This window comes from Scyliorhinus torazame, chromosome 16 (genome assembly GCF_047496885.1).
Source record: "Scyliorhinus torazame isolate Kashiwa2021f chromosome 16, sScyTor2.1, whole genome shotgun sequence".
Lineage (NCBI taxonomy): Eukaryota > Metazoa > Chordata > Chondrichthyes > Carcharhiniformes > Scyliorhinidae > Scyliorhinus > Scyliorhinus torazame.
In genome coordinates, this window is record NC_092722.1 from 66,004,354 (window position 1) to 66,023,107 (window position 18,754).

Sequence of the window (18,754 nt, forward strand, 5' to 3'; positions counted from 1 at the left end):
CCAGGCACAGCACTGATTTGAGTCGGTGGCTCAGGAGGGTCCATGGGTCCAGCAGCATGGTGCTGTCAGTGAAGACCAGCTTGGCATGGAGATGGAGACAGGAACTGTTTGCCCTGCATCAGAAGCAGCACAGCACTGTGGCAGTGCCACACTCACCACAACGTCTGGTGAACTGACGGTTACTTTGTACCACTCTTTATCAAATTGGGTTTGACGCGTTGTGATTTCCCACTGACATGATGCAAGATTGGAAGGATTGATGGGATTCACTAATTTTATGGTGTTAATTTTTTTTTAAATGTTTCCAATTAAGGGGCAATTTAGCGTGGCCAAACCACCTACCCTGCACATCTTTGGGTTGTGAGGGTGACACCCACGCAGACACAGGGAGAATGTGCAAACTCCACATGGACAGTCACCCAGGGCTAGGATCGAACTAATCACTGTGCTGCTCATTTTATGGTGTTAATGCTGTAATTTTGCTGGTTTCAAACATTTTCCAATTGACTGCCTAGACAAGTGAAAGGTCAGCGGGAACCTAGGCTGGGATTCTCCGACCCTGCGCCAGGTCGGAGAATCCCCTGGGGGAGGCGCGAATCCCACCCCACTGCCCCGACACCTACTTCCCTATTCTCCGGCGCCGTTTTTCGGGCGCCGGCGTGAATTACTCACCTCACACAAGGCGGGACCCGAAAGGTAAGTGTGGCCATCCTGGAAGGGGGAGGGGTGCGTGATCCGATCCCGGAGGGGGGTCGGGGGGGGGGGGGGCACGGTGGCCAGGCCCGCGATCGGGGCCTACCGATCGGCGGGTGGCTGGTTCCATGGAGGCCTACTTTACACCGTGCCAGGCCCCTGTAGGGCTCCGCTATATTGCCCGGGGCCGGCGCGGAGAACGGAACCCCCGCGCATGCGTAGAAATACGCCGGCCGTTCTGCGCATGCACGGAAATACATCAGCCTTTCTGCGCATGCGCGGAAATACGGCAGCCGTTCTGCACATGCGCAAACACGCGCCGGCCCTTTGGCGCCGGCTGGAGCTGCGGGAGCCACTCTGGCGTGGGGACATAGCCCCATTATTGGAGAATCCCGCCCCTAATTTCCCATTGAAGCTATGGGCCGGGATTCTCCGGTATCCGGCGGGCGGGCCGTACCGGCGCCAAAGAATGGCGTGAACCACTCCCGCGTCGGGCAGCCCGGAAGGTGCGGAATTCTCCGCCCCTTCGGGGGCTAGGCTGGCGCTGGAGTGGTTGGTACCACGCCAACCGGCGCTGAAGGGCCTCCAGCCGGCCGGCGCGAGTTGGCGCATGCGCAGGAGCGCCAGCAAGTTCCCAGAAACGCTGCCGTAATTCTTGCGCGTGCGCAGGGGGTTTCTTCTCCGTGCCGGCCATGGCGGAGCTTTACACAGACCGTCGCGGAGGGAAAGAGTGCCCCCGCGGCACAGGCCATCCCGCAGATCGGTGGGCCCCGATCGCGGGCCCGGCCACCGTGGGGACCTCCCCCAGGGCCGGTTCCCCCCGCGCCCACCCCCCGTGGACTCCGCGGGCCGCCGTCAAAGCCAGTTCCCGCCGGTACGGACCTGATCTAATCCACGCCGGCAGGACTAGCCGAAAACGGGTGACCGCTCAGCCCATCAGGGACCGGAGAATCGCCGGGGGGGGCCACTGCCAAAGGCCCCCGACCGGCGCGGCGTGATCCCCGCACCCGCCAAAAAAACAGCGCCGGAGATTTCAGCAACTGGCGGCGGGGCGAGATTCACGCCGCTCTCCCCCCCCCCCCCCCCCCACCCGCCGACGATTCTCCGACCCGGCGGGGGGTTGGAGAATCCCCCCCATGGTTTTTGAACTCAAAACCTCCTAAGAGAATTGCTGCTGTGTTTGTTTGAAGTGCTTTATTCCTTGAGTTAGAACTGTTTTTCAGCATGGAGGAACGACCAGCAGGTTCTGATAATAAAACCTGTCCCATTGTCTTCAGTCCAATATTTGATTTTAGGCTACAATTCGAAAAACATATGAATTCAGAACAGGAGTAGGCCACTCTGCCCCCCCCCCCCCCCCCCCCCCGCCAAGCCTAAAAAACATCAAGGCCAGTACTGCTGGTTTTGGATCAAAATCAAAGTGAATTTTGTCAATCTGAGATTCTGGCAGATGCAAATGCACCACAAACTGTATCCAAACAATGTTTCAAGTCACTGGCATCCAACTTAAAAAGTAGTCCCTGTATCTCAGAAAAGTTACATAAACAGCGAATTAGAAAGACAATAATAAAGACTGGAACATGGGGAAAATATTGCCCAGTGTGCAGTGGTTTACCTTTTGAAACTGGCAAATCTGAAGCATGAAGCAGTGGAATCCCTTATTTCTAAATGCACCTGCTATAGGTGACCTGAAATGTTTGATATTCGAACTGGATGTTAAATGTCTCAATAAACTATTTCCCATTCTCCCAGTCATCAGCACAGAATTCATCTGATGTAATTGACTGGATCCTTTGCTTTTTTTTTGTTAACTAATTTCTCACAACAGCTACCTACTGAACTCAATTATTGTTTCATTTTTTTTCTTAAATCAGGTCTCCAACAGCAGTCTAATTTCTCCCACTTTCTCTTTCTATTTTGAATGTACTGAGCCCCACCTTAACATTGTAAATGTAGAAATGTTACTGACAATGTAGTTTTCCCTTTCCTTTAAAACAGGCAGCTGCAAAACCCAATGGTTTGATCGTGATGACCCATCCGGAAATGGGGATTATGAAGATCTCTTGAGCCTCCAGAAAGAATATGGTGACCAAATCTGCAGAAGTCCAACTGCCTGTGAAGTGGAGACAATATCAGGGGTGCCGGTCTCTAATGCTGGGGACATTGTCTCTGAGTAAGTGATGATTCCGGTCATCTGATGTGGATATCCAGAAGGCATTCGATAAGGTTCCACAGTATATCTCCTGTTACCAAATTGGAAGTGCATGAAATTGGAAGCAACCTTTCAACACGCTGACACAGTGGTTAGCACCGCTGCCTCCGAGCACCAGGAATCAGGGACCTGGGCTCGATTCCGGCCCCGGGTGACTGTCTGTGTGGAGTTTGCACATTCTGCCCCTTAGTGTTCAGGGATGTGCAAATTAGGTGGATTGGCCACGATCAATGCACAGGATTACTGGAATAAGGTGGGGAATGGGCTAAAATAGAGTGCTCTTTCGGAGGGTAAAAGGGCCGAGTGAATAGCTAGAAGGTACTAGACTGACAGTAGATATAATGGATATCGACTTCCGGTGGCGGCCATGGAGTGAGTGGTCGCACATTTGGTAGCTCCCACTCAAGGTGGTATTTTTCAGTTCTTTCCCCGTCTTTGAGGTGCGAAGGTTTGGATGGAAAGAGGTGTAGAGTACCAGAAGAATCTCTGGTGTGGCTGGTGGATGAATCCACGAACTAGGAGTGTGTCGAGAAGAAAGGAGCTGTTTTTGCAGGAGAGTCTTCGTGCTGTGTCACAGGCTAAGATGGCGGAGAACAATGGGCCTGTTCTGCCCGCCCAGTGCTCAACGGATCAGCCGGTGGGATTTCAAAATGCTAAGTTCCGCCAGCAGGCGAAGGAGGCCCTGAAAGACCTGGCCAAGGTGATGGAGCCCGTTAAAGCAGGTATTGAGAGAATGGAGCAGAGGCTGGAGTCCCAGGGCTGGGCAATCCAGAAATTTATTGGTGGCCGAGGTGGGGATGATGCGAGAGACCCAGAAGAGGCTGAAAGAGAAGATGGAGGATCTGGAGAATCGCTCCAGAAGGCAACATTTGAGGATTGTGGGCTGCCCGAGGGCCGACACGTATGTGACCAAATTTTGGGAGCAGTTGATGGGGAGGGGGCCTTTGACCGGCCCCTGGAGGTCAACTGAGCACAGAGGGTGCTGATGCGGAGGCCGCAAGCTGCCAAGGGCGATGATGGCGCAGTTGCTCCGCTTTGTGGACAAAGAGAAGATTCTTTGGTGGACAACAAAGTGCACCTGGGAAGGGAACGAGCTGCGGGTGTATCATGTCCTGGGTGCAGAACTGGCGAAGAGGAGGGTTGGGTTTAATTGGGTCAAGGCTACCCGCTTCAAGATGGCTGTGAAGTTTGGAGTGCTGTACCCAGCTCGCCTCTCGGTGACTTTTCAGAAGCGAGAATATTATTTTGGTAGGCCAGAGAAGGCGCTGGAGTTTATGAGGGACAATGGACTGCCAGGAGAAGGAGGGCATTGAATTCTGGAGGAGTTTGTGAGGAGGCTTCTTTTCCCTTGAGAAACTTTTCCCCTTGAAATGTTCCTTTGGTTTTGATGACTGGCTGCTTGGAGGGTAGGTCCCTCCGTGGGGGGAGTATCATGGGTGAATGCACCTTTTCTGTTTTATTTGGGGGGGGGATGGGGAGAGTGTGGACAGAGGGGAGGAGAATCGGGAGGGGGTTTGGAGGTCTTGGGTGGGGGCTACCATGCTAGCTGGTGGGTTAGTTAATGGGAGTGCAGTGGGGGAGTTGTCAGGAGGTAGGTGTGGGGAGCGGGATGGGGCTGTTTAGTTTGGGAGAGGGGGTGCTGACAAGGGTGTGGTTGCAGTGGCGCAGCTGGAAAAAGAGTGATGATGGTGGACATCCAAGGGTGGGCCGGGAGGGTCACGTGAAATGGGTGAGGGGGAGTTGCTGGCCCAAATAGGTTATGGTTGATCAGCAGTGGAGGGGAGCGTGGAGCCCCCCCAACCTAACTGGTCATGTGGAAGACGAGGGGGCTGAATGGGCCAGTCAAACGGTCATGTGTGTTCGCTTACCTGAGAAGTCTAAAGGTGGACGTGGCTTTTTTGCAGATTGGAACTGGAGGATTGGGATTCAGCATTTGGGACTGGAGGATGCCTCGGTGTGGGCAGTAATCTGTGATAATCTTTGCACCGGGAGGGCTGGATGCGAGGTTTCGGGGTTGGCAACAGGCAGGGATTGAGCGCCTTGGGGACCTGTTTGTAGGGGGCAGTTTTGCAAAATTAGAGGGCCTGGAGAAAGAATCTGAGCAGCCCAGAGGGAATGGTTTCAGGTACCTGCAGGTTTGGGATTTTGTGAAGAGAGAGGTGCCCACCTTTCCCGGGTTGCCGCTCTTGGGATTGGAGAACAAGGTGCCGAAGGGGGTGATAGGGGTCCGAGGTCTACAAGGGGCTGATGGATTGGGAGGGGGCCCCAGTGGGGGATATAAAACGGAAGTGGGAGGAGGAGCTGGGTGGGGAGGGTGAATGCGTCCTTGTCGTGTGCGAGGCTAAGTCTTATTCAGTTTAATGTACTTCACAGGGCACATATGACGGTCACGCGGATGAGTAGGTTTTTTTAGGTAGTAGAGGATAGGTGTGGGCGGTGTACGGGCAGGCTTGCAAATCACATGTTTTGGGCATGTCCGAAGCTAAAGAGGTTCTGGCAGGGGTTTGCAGACGTAATGTCCAAGGTGTTGGGGGTAAAGGTGGCCCCGAGTAGTGATATTTGGGGTGTTACAATACGTAAGGGCAGAAAGGTGCAAAAGGGCAAAACTGAAAGCTGGACCTCAAGATGGGAAAGCATGAAATCATCCAATTCATTTTTATTCATTGATGCAATGTGGGCATCACTGGTTAAGGCAGCATAGATTGAGACAAGATATTTCCTCTGGTAAGGAGTCCAGAAGATGGGGTCTAAAATTAAATGAGAGCCAGTTAAGGGAAGATGTCAGGAAGAACCTCTTCACAACAAAAAGAGTATAAATCTGGAATTCTATCCGCTGAAAAACTGCTGAAGGATAGATCTATTAAAAATTTCAAAACTTAGGTTGATAAATTTTTGTTAGGTTATGATATGGATTATGAAAGCAAGGTGGGTAAATGAAGCTAGGCACAGATTAGCCATGATGGAGTTGAGAAAAGGGACTGGGCAACCTACTCCTGTTCCTATGCCATTTGATGTTGTGACACCATTTCAAAGTGTGTGAATTAGTTAACCAAATCTTCCTATTCTATATTAAATAGGTGCAGTATTTCAACAGGATTTGCCTGTGTAAATGCAGAGCAAAAAGATGAGAGCTGTCAAGATTACAGAATACGATTTACCTGCCCTCGCTCTTTTTGTAAGTTGTTGAATATTTTATTTGTTGAATCTACCCTTCCACTGTGATAAACACTACATTTAACGCTGCATACTTACCCGAAACCCAAGGGGCTGAAATTCCTCTCTCATGGACAAATACTGCAGGTAAATGCCAGGTGCAGAAAACCAAGGTCAATGTTCGATTCCACTTTGGAATGAATCTGATGAGTGAAGGTTTGCTGCAGGATTCCAGGCAATCAACCTGTTGCTGTAACTTTCCTATCCAACCTGGATTTAGAAACATAGAAAATAGAAACAGGAGGCCATTCGGCCCTTTGAGCCAGCTCCGCCACTCATTATGGTCATGGCTGATCATCAAGTGCAATACCCTGATCCCGCCTTCCCCCCATATCCCTTGATCTCTTTAGCTCAATATTTTTCAAACTTTTTTGCCCTGGATCCATTTTTACCAACCGGCCATCCTTCAGGATCCAGGCCGGCCGACCTACGGGATCCACACCGGCCGATCTTCGGGATCCACGCCGGCCAACCTTCGTGACCCACGCCGCCCGACCTTCGTGACCCAAGCCACCCGACCTTCGTGACACGCTGCCCGACCTTCGCGACCCACCATTTTCCCTTACCTTTAATGCGAGAGGTGAGCTTTGGCATATTCTGCAGTCTAGAGTAGCAAAAAATGAGAAATGACCTCATTGAAACAGGCATTATTCTCTCTGGACTCTGCAGAGCAGATGTAGAATATAAGTTTTCCTCAGATGAGTGGTTTACAGTCTGGGGATATAGTCTGCAAATTACAATGCAACGATTTTAGACATAGATGAGGAGGAATTACGTAACTCAAAGTATTGTGAATCTTTTTAATCTCTAAAATTCACTATCAAAGAAAGTTCTGCAGCCTCAGCCATTGAGCATATTCAAGAGCAAGGAAGACTTAATTGGATTTTTTAAAAAATCTTCTGGGTCAGTGAGCTGACGTCAAGAAGAGGCAGTGTTTCTCTCCAGGCTCCGGGCATCCACACTGATGAACGGACATGCATACATCTTTGGATCCTCGCTGTCTTCAGGGGATGTCCCGGAGGACTGGAGAATAGCCAATGTTGTTCCTCTGTTTAAGAAGGGTAGCAAGGATAATCCCGGGAACTACAGGCCGGTGAGCCTTACTTCAGTGGTAGGGAAATTACTGGAGAGAATTCTTCGAGACAGGATCTACTCCCATTTGGAAGCAAATGGACGTATTAGTGAGAGGCAGCACGGTTTTGTGAAGGGAAGGCCGTGTCTCACTAACTTGATAGAGTTTTTCGAGGAGGTCACTAAGATGATTGATGCAGGTAGGGCAGTGGATGTTGTCTATATGGACTTCAGTAAGGCCTTTGACAAGGTCCCTCATGGTAGACTAGTACAAAAGGTGAAGTCACACGGGATCAGGGGTGAGCTGGCAAGGTGGATACAGAACTGGCTAGGCCATAGAAGGCAGAGAGTAGCAATGGAAGGATGCTTTTCTAATTGGAGGGCTGTGACCAGTGGTGTTCCACAGGGATCAGTGCTGGGACCTTTGCTCTTTGTAGTATATATAAATGATTTGGAGGAAAATGTAACAGGTCTGATTAGTAAGTTTGCAGACGACACAAAGTTTGGTGGAATTGCGGATAGCGATGAGGACTGTCGGAGGATACAGCAGGATTTAGATTGTTTGGAGACTTGGGCGGAGAGATGGCAGATGGAGTTTAATCCGGACAAATGTGAGGTAATGCATTTTGGAAGGTCTAATGCAGGTAGGGAATATACAGTGAATGGTAGAACCCTCAAGAGTATTGAAAGTCAAAGAGATCTAGGAGTACAGGTCCACAGGTCATTGAAAGGGGCAACACAGGTGGAGAAGGTAGTCAAGAAGGCATACGGCATGCTTGTCTTCATTGGCCGGGGCATTGAGTATAAGAATTGTCAAGTCATGTTGCAGCTGTATAGAATCTTAGTTAGGCCACACTTGGAGTATAGTGTTCAATTCTGGTCGCCACGCTACCTGAAGGATGTGGAGGCTTTAGAGAGGGTGCAGAAGGGATTTACCAGAATGTTGCCTGGTATGGAGGGCATTAGCTATGAGGAGCGGTTGAATAAACTCGGTTTGTTCTCACTGGAACGAAGGAGGTTGAGGGGAGACCTGATAGAGGTCTACAAAATTATGAGGGGCATAGACAGAGTGGATAGTCAGAGGCTTTTCCCCAGGGTAGAGGGGTCAATTACTAGGGGGCATAGGTTTAAGGTGAGAGGGGCAAGGTTTAGAGTAGATGTACGAGGCAAGTTTTTTACGCAGAGGGTAGTGGGTGCCTGGAACTCGCTACCGGAGGAGGTGGTGGAAGCAGGGACGATAGTGACATTTAAGGGGCATCTTGACAAATACATGAATAGGATGGGAATAGAGGGGTACGGACCCAGGAAGTGTAGAAGATTGTAGTTTAGTCGGGCAGCATGGTTGGCACGGGCTTGGAGGGCCGAAGGGCCTGTTCCTGTGCTGTACATTTCTTTGTTCTTGTTCTATACATACAATAATAATCTGTCTTCCTATTTTTGTGACCGAAGCGGATAACCTCACATTTATCCACATTATACTGCATCTGCCATGCATGTGTCCACTCACTCAGCATGTCCAAATCCCACATAAGCATCTCTGCATCCTCCTCACAGCTCTCTCTCTCCCAACTTTGTATCATCTGAAAATTTGGAGATAATACATTTATTTCCCTCGTCTAAATCATTAATACATAATGTGAGAAGTTGGGGTCCTAGCACATATCCCTGAGCACCCACTAGTCGCTGCCTGCCAATCAGACAAAGACCCGTTTATTCCAACTTTTTGCTTCCTGTCTGCTAACCAGCTTTCTATTCATCTCAAAACACTACGCATACTCCCATGTGGTTTAACGTTACAAATTAATCTGCTATGTGAGACCTTGTCGAAAGCCTTCTGAAAGTCTAAATAAACCACATCCACCAGCTCTCCCTGGTCAACTCTACCAGTTACATCTTCAAAGAATTTCAGTAGATTTGTCAACCATGATTTTCCTTTCGTAAATCCATGTTGACTTTGTCTGATTACATCTGCTTTCCAAATGCCGTGCTATGAAATCCTTGATAATGGACTCCAGCAACTTTCCTACGACTGACGTTAGGCTCACTGGTCTATAGTTTGTTTTTTAAAAATATTTTTATTCAACTCCATTTTCACATTTTCTCCCAAATTTACACCCAACAATAAACAATAATCAGTAACGAATGCAATGTCAATCCCCATGTCAATAACAACGATCCCATCCTCCCACCAAACCCCAAACATTAGCCCGCATATTAACGTAAACAAATGACAAAAAGGAATCCGGAATCACCCATAGTCACCATTAAACATACAGTCCCCCTCCCCCCAACTCTCCTAGCCCACCCCCCCTAATGTTCGATGTAATTCAATTCTCGAAAGTGCATAATGAATAACGCCCATGAATTGTTGAACCCCTCCACCCTTCCCCTCAGTTCAAATTTGACCTTTTCAAGCGTCAAGAACGCCAAACCAGGGCACAGGGTGGAGAGGTTGATCTCCACCCTAACAGGATCTGCCTTTGGGCGATCAACAAGGCGAAGGCTTACAACACCTGCCTCTGCACCCGTTTCCAACCGCGGCTGGTCCGACACCCCGAATAGGGCCTCCCGAGGGCCCGGGTCCAGTTTCACGTGCACCACTTTAGAGATTACCCTAAAAACCTCCTTCCAGTAATCCTTCAGCTTTAGACAGGACCAGAACATATGAACGTGGTTTGGCACCCCCCCCCCCCCCCCCGCAACGTTTACACTCATCTTCTTCCCCCTCAAAGAGCTGGCTCATCCTCGTCCTTGGAAGGTGTGCTCTATACACCACTTTCAGCTGCATCATCCCCAACCTCGCACAGGAGATGGAGGCGTTCACACTCCGGAGCACCTCACACCAGAACTCCTCCTCCATACCCTCTCCCAACTCTTCCTCTCACTTTGTCTTGATCCCTTCCAGCGGCGCCTTCTCCTCCTCCAAAATAGCCCGTAAACCGCCGATACTCCAGTCTCCCTGTCGTCAGCAATGTGGAAGCCGGCTCTACTGGGAAGCTCTTTATCTCCTTTCTGGCAAAGTCCCGAAACTGCATGTATCTAAATATTTCCCCCTTCTCCAGTCCCTACTTCGCTCCCAGCTCCTTCAATCCTGCAAACCGACCCCGAAGAAACAAATCTTTTAGTGTCCTAATTCCTTTCTCCTTCCATCTCCAAAAATGTCCATCCCACTTCCCTGGCTCAAATCTATGGTTCCCCCGAATTGGCATTTTCCTTGACCCTGCCCCCAACTGGAAGTGCTGGCGAAACTACCTCCAAATTCTCAACAAACCTATTAATACCAGACTCCCTGAGTATCTCCCCGGGGCCATCGGGAGTGGTGCTGTCGCTAGCGCCTTCAATCCCGACCCCCAACACAAACTCTCCTCCATTCTGACCCATTGGGAGTCAACCCCTCTGACCCAGCTCCATACCTTCTCCACATTGGCCGTCCAGTAATAATACAACAGGTTCGGAAGACCCAAACCCCCTATCTGCCTTCCTCTCTGCAGTAGCACCTTGCAAATTCTGGCCACCTTCCCTCCCCATATGAACGAGGTAATCATCCCTTCAACCTCTCTAAAAAATGCCTTTGGCTGGAAAATCGGTAGGCATTGGAAAATAAACCGGAATTGCAGCAGCACATTCATTTTAACCGCCTGTACCCGACCCGCCAGTGACAGAGGGAGACCATCCCACCTTGCCAGATCAGATTTCACCCTCCCACCAAACTAGAAATGTTGTACCTACAAAATCCCCCTAATCCCGAGCAACTTGCACCCCCAGGTATCTAAAGTGATTTCCTGCCCTACGGAATGGCAGCCCCCCCCACCCCTGCCCCCACCCCTTGCCGAGACACCACAAAATATTCACTCTTGTCTAGATTTAATTTGTACCCCGAGAAAGACCAAAACACCCGAAGCAGCTCCAGTATTCCCCCTATTGACACACTCGGTTCCGACACGTATAATAACAAGTCATCGGCATATAAGGACACCCTATGCTCTATCCCCCCCGCACTATCTCTTTCCATACCCCCAAATGTCTTAACGCGATGGCCAATGGCTCAATCGCGAGTGCAAACAGCAGGGGGGACATAGGACATCCCTGCCTAGCCCCACGGTGGAGAGGAAAGTATTCTGAGCTGATGTTATTTGTGCAGACACTGGCCCTCGGCTCCTTATGTAATAGTCCACAAATCTGGGTCCAATTCCAAACCGCTCTCGAACTGCCATCATGTACCCCCATTCTATCCGGTCAAACGCTTTCTCGGCGTCCAATGCCACAACCACTTCTGTTTCCTTCCCCTCCGCCAGTGCCATAACCACGTTCAATACCCTCCTAATGTTCGAAAAGAGCTACCTCCCTCTCACCTATCACTTCCGGGAGGCACTCCTTTAGCCTACCTGCCTGTACTTTCGGCAATATCTTTGCATCCACATTTAAAACTGATATGGGCCTCCACGACCCACCCTCTATCGGATCCTTATCTTCGTCAAGTAACAGGGAAATCGATGCCTGCCCCAAAGTTTGTGGTAACACCCCCTTCCCTATCGCCTCCTCAAATATCCCCACCATCAGCGGGTCCAGCTTATTTTTGAATTTTTTATAATATTCCACCGGAAACCTATCCGGCCTTGCCACCTTCCCCGACTGCATCCTCCCAATTGCACCTTTTATCTCCTGCTCCACTATCGCCCCCCCCCCCCTCAAATGTAGCTCTGTCCCCCTTCCCTAATCTTGGGTATTCCAGCCCATCTAGAAATTCCTGCATCTCCCAGCTTCCCCCAGGTGGCTCTGACCTGTACAACCTCTCATAGAATTCCTTCAAGACCTTGTTAATCTGATCTGGAGCTACCATCAACTTCCCTGCCCTGTCCCGCACCTGGACAATTTCCCTTGCCACAGACTTCCTACGGAGCTGATCCGCCTTCTCTCCATGCTGGTGAACTGCCCCCCTTTCTCGCCTCAATTGGCGTACCGCCTTCCTGGTAGATCGTCGGTCAAAGCTCGCCTGGAGTTCCTTCCTCTTTTTCAACTTCGCTGGGTCCCTATCTTCTGCATAACTCCTGTCTACCTCCAGCATCTCACCTATTATCCTCTGACGTTCCAACCTCTCCTCTTTGTCTAGCCTGAATGAGATCACCTCACCCCTCACCACAACCTTCAAAGCCTCCCAGACAACCGCCTTCGACACCTCACCCGTGCAGTTAAAACCTACATATTCCTCGATTACTTTTTCAATTTTGTCACAGAACCCTCAGTCTCCCAACAGTCCCACATCTAACTTCCACCCTGGTCTCTATACCACACCCTTCTCCAGTACCATATCCACCCAATGCGGAGCATGATCTGATATTGCAATTGCCGAGTACTCCGACCCTTTAACCCCAGCCAGCAGCGCCTTCCCCACCATGAAAAAGTCAATCCACGAGTATACCTTATGGACCGCTGAGAAAAACGAGTACTCCTACTCCCTCAGGTGCAGAAACCTCGAAGGATCCACCCCTCCCATTTCCACCATTAGCCCAGCCAGCGCCTTTGCCCCCCCCCCTGACAGGACCAGCGAGTGCGGCCGTGACCTGTCCAATCTTGGCTCCTGCACCAAGTTCCAGTCCCCCCCCACTATCAGTTTGTGTGTTTCCAAGTCGGGGATGGCCCCACACACCTTCGCGAATCCCACATCGCCCCAATTGGGACCATATACACTTACCAGCGCCATTAGCCTCCCCTCCAGCGCCCCTGTCACAATCACATACCGACCCCCCTGATCTGCAACCACCTTTTCCATCTGGAACCTTACCCTTTTGCTGACCATTACCTCTACCCCTTGAGCACTTCCGTCAAATCCGGAGTGAAACACTTGGCTAACCCAGCCCTTTTAAGTCTCACTTGGTCCTTCACCCTCAGGTGAGTCTCCTGCAGCATTGCCACATCGGCCTTCAAACTTTTAAGATGCGCAAGCACCGTTGACCTCTTGACTGGGCCTCCCAACCCCCTCACGTTCCACATGACTATCCTTATCCACCATAATCCCTTCTTCCACCATAATCATACCACTGGGTCCTGCCCCATGAGCCTGACCCATCCCTTTCCATTATTAACATCGAACCCCTCCCGCCCCCCCTCCTAGAATCATCCCCTGCACTTCCCCTCGAAAAAATCTCACCCAGTATCGACGCTCCCCTCCTGCACTTGCTCGCCTTGTACCCATCAAAACCTGTTAACCAGGCTCCAATGTCCGCAGCCCTCCTCTCACCTCACCTCCGTTCACCAGCTGACTTCAGTTAGTTAGTGCGGGTAGTCCCCCTCTCCACCAAAAAGGCATTCTATCCCCTCCCACCCAGTCCCTGAAGTAAAAGAAAAACAATCTAACCCATGCAATTCAATGAAATAACATATAGACGTTGCAACAAAACAAAAGGAACAAAAATGCCAATCAAACAAAACAAAACAAAACAAAAACTTGAACTCTCTATAACAATGTGAAGTCAAGTAAGTTACAATACAGATCAGTGAAAAGAAAGTTAGAACATTTATACATTTTCCAGATCCCCAATCACAGTCCACGATCTCTCTTCCAGCTCCACTCCTCACTGCTGCCCCAAGCCTTCTGCCTTCATGAACGCCTCAGACGCCTCCACCGTTTCAAAATAAAAATCTTTGGCGTTGTGCGTCACCCTCAGCTTTGCCGGGTATACCATACCAAATCGCAGTCCCTTGTTGTACAGTGCTGCCTTCACTCGGCTGAACGCCGCTCGTCTCTTTACCAACTCCACCGTCAAGTCCTGGTAAATGCGAACTCTAGCACCATCCCACTGCACCTCCTGCTTCTGCTTTGCCCAGTTTGACACCTCTTCATGTGGTATTTATGGACCAGATAATTACTGCTCTCGGCGGCTCATTCACTTTAGGTTTCGGCCTTAACGGCCGATGAGCTCGGTCCAGTTCATACCGGGAAGGGTCTTCACCCTCCCCCATCAACTCCCCCAGCATCTTAGCAAAGTACTCAGTTGGCCTTGAGCCCTCTGTCCCTTCAGACAAGCCAACAATTCTCAGATTGTGCCACTTCGAGCAGTTCTCCAAGTCCACGAGCTTTGCTCGGAGTCCTCTGTTGACCTCCACCACCCTCTGCAGTTCGTCCCCCATTAAGGTGAGCTGGTTGCTGTGCTGCGACACGGCCTCCTCCACTTCCTTCATCTTTTCACCCTGTTCTCTCACCCTGGCTGATTGATGTCTTTGCCACATCCACCCTCACCAGGGCAATTGCCTCCTCCACCAATGATCTCTGTGCGACCGGCTTCTCCTTCCTCAACGCCTCCATGTGCCACACAAACTGCTTTGCCAGCTCCACCTTTTCCACTGTGAGTACTGCGGCCCCACCATGCGGTCCGGTATCCACCATCTTGTCAGCGCTTTTACTGGTCCTCTCCTTCGGCGGCGAACCCGCGTTTCCTCCCTTCTTCACAGCTGTTTTGCCATCCCTTAACCACTTAGTATTTTTCTCCTTCTTTCTTCAATCTCGAGAAAAATAAATAATTAAAAAAACAATTTTTTTTTAAAATGTAAAATATAAAATAATTTTTTTAAATTTAGAAATCAAAGTTCAAAAAATCTCGTCCCCTGGGACCGGACTTCAAACATCCCAAACATTCATTTTCAGTGGGGTCCACCCGGTGTGCGTTGCTCCACCTCTACATATGTGCTGCATTTAGGCCTCGCCTTAGGCCAAGCTCCTCCTCCGCCACTTACTTCGGGCTCGATGCCCCTCCTCCTCCGGCCAGGGGCTCCCCACCGGCTCCAAAGTGGCCCGACCCGGTGCCCGTCCCTCAGGCCCCAATGGCCGAAGAAATCTCGACCGGCGAAACAACAGGGAAACCCCTGGAAAACACCGAAATGCCGTGGACCGGCGGGAGTCCCTCTCCAGCGCGACCGCTCCGCTCGCGCGTGCCACCGGAAGCTCACTGGTCTATAGTTCCCTGTTTTCTCTCTACCACCCTTTTCGAATAGTGGGTTTACATTCACTATCCTCTAATCTGCAGAAACCATTCCAGAGTCCAAATAATTTTGGAAAATGACCACCAATGGAACTACTATTTCTAGGGCCACTTCCTTAACTACTCTTTAGACTTGTAAAGTTGTAAGATGCTTTATACATGAATGTTCTGGATCTTCTGATGGTGTGAAATGTATGAAATTAATTCTTTCTTTGCTTTTGGAAATTATAAAGAAGTCTGCACAGCAATAGTATTAGTACGTAGCTGGTGAAGGGGAAAGCCGCTGTCAATGAGATCAATTGTTACTGTTTTTCTATCTTTACATGGCAGCCAGGGTGGTCTTGTGGCACACTGACTAGTGCCTCTGAACCAGGAGCTCTGAGTTTGGGAGCCATCCGAGGATTTGATGGCCAAGGAATGTGCGTTCATAGAGTGGCAACTGAGGTTGATTATCAAGCACTAAATCTTTCCAATGTGCCTATGGCTCATGGTAAGAGAGAGAGAACTTTCTGGTCAGCCATCTGCAGAAAGCAATGGCAAATCACCACAGTACCAAGTATAACACAGAGGTCCGTGCTCACCAACACCCTTCCAGGATATGGTACATTGAAGAGTGACAAAGACACTGTGCCTGAAAAACCACATCCTTCATTTCCATCTTCAAAGATGCTGTTTATGATGTATATTTTGTTTGCTCCTTTAACCAGGTAATTGCAAAACCAAATGGTTTGACCGAGATAATCCATCAGGAAAAGGGGATTATGAAACTCTTGCGAATCTCCTTAAAGAATATCCTGGTCAGCTCTGTAGCAACCCGACCGCCTGTGAAGTAGAGACAGTATCAGGAATTCCCGCCGCAACCTCTGGAGACACAATTTCTGAGTAAGTAACAATTCCCTCAACTTACTTTCATGTCTTTTTTTATTTTCATTCATATTAATTAAATAGCCGTGTATTCATACCTTCCTGTTCTGCATTAAACAGGTGCAGTGCTTCTTTTGGATTTGCTTGTGTGAATGCAGAGCAAAAAGTTAGGACCTGTGAAGATTACAAAATACGATTTATCTGCCCTGAAACCTTTTGTAAGTAGAGAGCATTGTGAACGTCATTTGTTCACTGTTATCTTCCACAGTGAGTACATTACTCTTGAGATTTTCCATGCAGTGCCCACAAAAAGACTTCCTGTGCTCCCTGTATGTTGAGTAAGAGATGTACGCCGTTACAAATTCGCCATACCGATGTAGACAGAATGATAGGTGAACAGTGTCCATGCCAGGCATCAGCATTTTGCATATTCAATTAAGGGGCCCAACCTTCTTGAAGGATCTCTGGAATATTAGGCTGCCCTGAATGTAGCTGCAGCTGGGCCAACTGCATTCAGAAAATCTCTTGTAACCCAACAGGCAACGGACCACAAAAATCCTCAACAAATAAGGTGAGTCCAAAATAATCCTCCACAACCAGCATTAAAACAAAATGCCATAATGCCAGCTAGTACACCCCTCCCCTGTTTGCTACCATTTCTCCCATGCATTGTGATTACAACCCTACCTTTAGCTTCCACAACTCTAAAAGGTACCCACCTTTCTGCTCACAACTCAACCCTCCCAATCTCCTTTAACGGTTGAGCTGCGGATCATTGTTTGCATCACATTTTAAGCCTATTTCTCACCAAAAGGAAAACTCATACATCCCTCTGCTGACTTTCTGGAAGCCTCTCCAACCCAAATCTGTATGACTGGGGAATCTGTAATCCCATCCTTGGTTGACAGAGTGCGAAATCATTGCAGGACAGAAACACTGCAGTATGGAATCTGGTACCAAGGGTAAACTCAGGGCATTTTTTTGGCAAGTTATCATGAGAACACCTCACATGCTGTTTGATGGAGCATTGAGACATCAAGCCCTGAGCTGCAGCCACAATGGGACAACATGAAACATGAAAGCCTGGTTTTAGTCTATCAGTCTTGAAATAAATATCCAAAATAAAAGTAATAATTTTCAGCCAAGATTCCAACAGGTACAAATGCATAACAAAATGGGCGGCACGGTAGCATGGTGGTTGGCACAGTTGCTTCACATTTCCAGGGTCCCAGGTTCGATTCCCGGCTTGGGTGACTGTCTGAGTGGAGTTTACACGTTCTCCCCATGTCTGCGTGGGTTTCCTCTGGGTGCTCCGGTTTCCTCCCACAGTCCAAAGATGTGCAGGTTAGGTGGATTGGCCGTGCTAAATTGCCCTTAGTGTCCAAAAAGGTAAGATCGGGTTACAGGGATAGGGTGGAGATGTGGGCTTAGATAGGGTGCAGACCCGATGGGCCGAATGGCCTCTTTCTGCACTGTAAATTCTATCTATCTATGAAAATATTCCCTCTATTGTCTCAAATGTACAATGAATGGAGTCTGACTTTGAAAGTATAAAAGAGGATGGAGTTCAGAACTGAAATTTGTTTGTGTAGCACTGTTTCAAATTGCCGCTACACGGTCGATATAGATTTTGTGGGGCCATGCGGTTCTGCAGACCATTGCCTACGCAAACCATGAGGTTTCTTCAATGACATCAGTAAGGAATGTCCGAACTGTACAGGTAACTGACCATGGTGCTGCCAGACCCGGGGTTTGATGTTGTCTGTGAAGCACAGCTTCAAAGTGGTACTGTGTGAGCAAATGTTTTGCTGGTCATCTCTTCCTTCTGAAGCTGGCAAGAAATCAAACTTATTGTACAGAACAATGACCAACCATTCACCACAACTCACCTGAAAATGGAACAACGCGTTCCATTTTCTAAACATTGATACCTCATACGAATATGACCACAAAATTCCAAAAAAGCTTTCTTCACTTGCAGATGCTTCTGTTTTTCCTTTTTAATTAAGCTTTCTTGTTAATTATCCATTGAAACGGACATTGTGAGATTCCAAGTTGTTAAATACAGGTTATGTGGAAGTATTGGAATGACATTAAGCAGGTTTCTAGAGGCACAGTGGAAGGTGGAAACATTTATTCTATGTTAGTCCACAGATACACAGTGAATTTAGTGCTGTTCCATATTGCATGGGAGAATCCTGGCTGAACAGGAATATTTCCTGGAGCCAAATTTGTTATCACTTTTCAAATGTCACGCAATGCAGTCAAACTAAAATATAATGGGACAATGACCAGCCTTTACAAGGAGGCAAATCAACCAATAAACAGGACAATTGAAATAATTAAAATTCAGCTTCTAATTTGTTCAAAAGTGTGCCTAAAATTGTATTTGTCTGTTTTATGCTGCCCAATTTTGTTGGGCAAAAGAAAGGCTCAGGAAGGGGCCAGAGCAGTAGGTGATGATGAGGCTTTTAAGTTTCATTGCTGTGGCAGCTAGGTAGCCAGTAAAACATCAAAGTTCAATGTAAATATCTACAAGTTATTTATTAAAAAACATGTGTTTCTTCTGCAGTAAAATGCAACTTCCTCCAATTAATTATCTGCATACTTTCCTTGGGAGTGAAATAAGTGAGATAGGTGTATATCCTTGAGTGATCCCTGGGCTACTGAGGTTCTTATAATGGTATCTACAGGTCAGAAGATATCTCTGGAATTACAGGAACAA

The 18,754-nt window shown here is 48.8% G+C and overlaps 1 protein-coding gene across 1 annotated transcript in view; it reads left to right on the forward strand.

Annotated features, from left to right (window-relative positions):
- LOC140392259 (uncharacterized) overlaps positions 1-18,754 on the forward strand; it is a 415,817-nt gene that overhangs the window by 374,872 nt on the left and 22,191 nt on the right. Inside the window, exons 43-46 of the mRNA XM_072477576.1 lie at positions 2,692-2,866; positions 5,983-6,080; positions 15,873-16,047; positions 16,150-16,247. Coding sequence (XP_072333677.1) covers positions 2,692-2,866; positions 5,983-6,080; positions 15,873-16,047; positions 16,150-16,247 — 546 coding nt within the window. The remainder of the gene's footprint in view (positions 1-2,691; positions 2,867-5,982; positions 6,081-15,872; positions 16,048-16,149; positions 16,248-18,754) is intronic.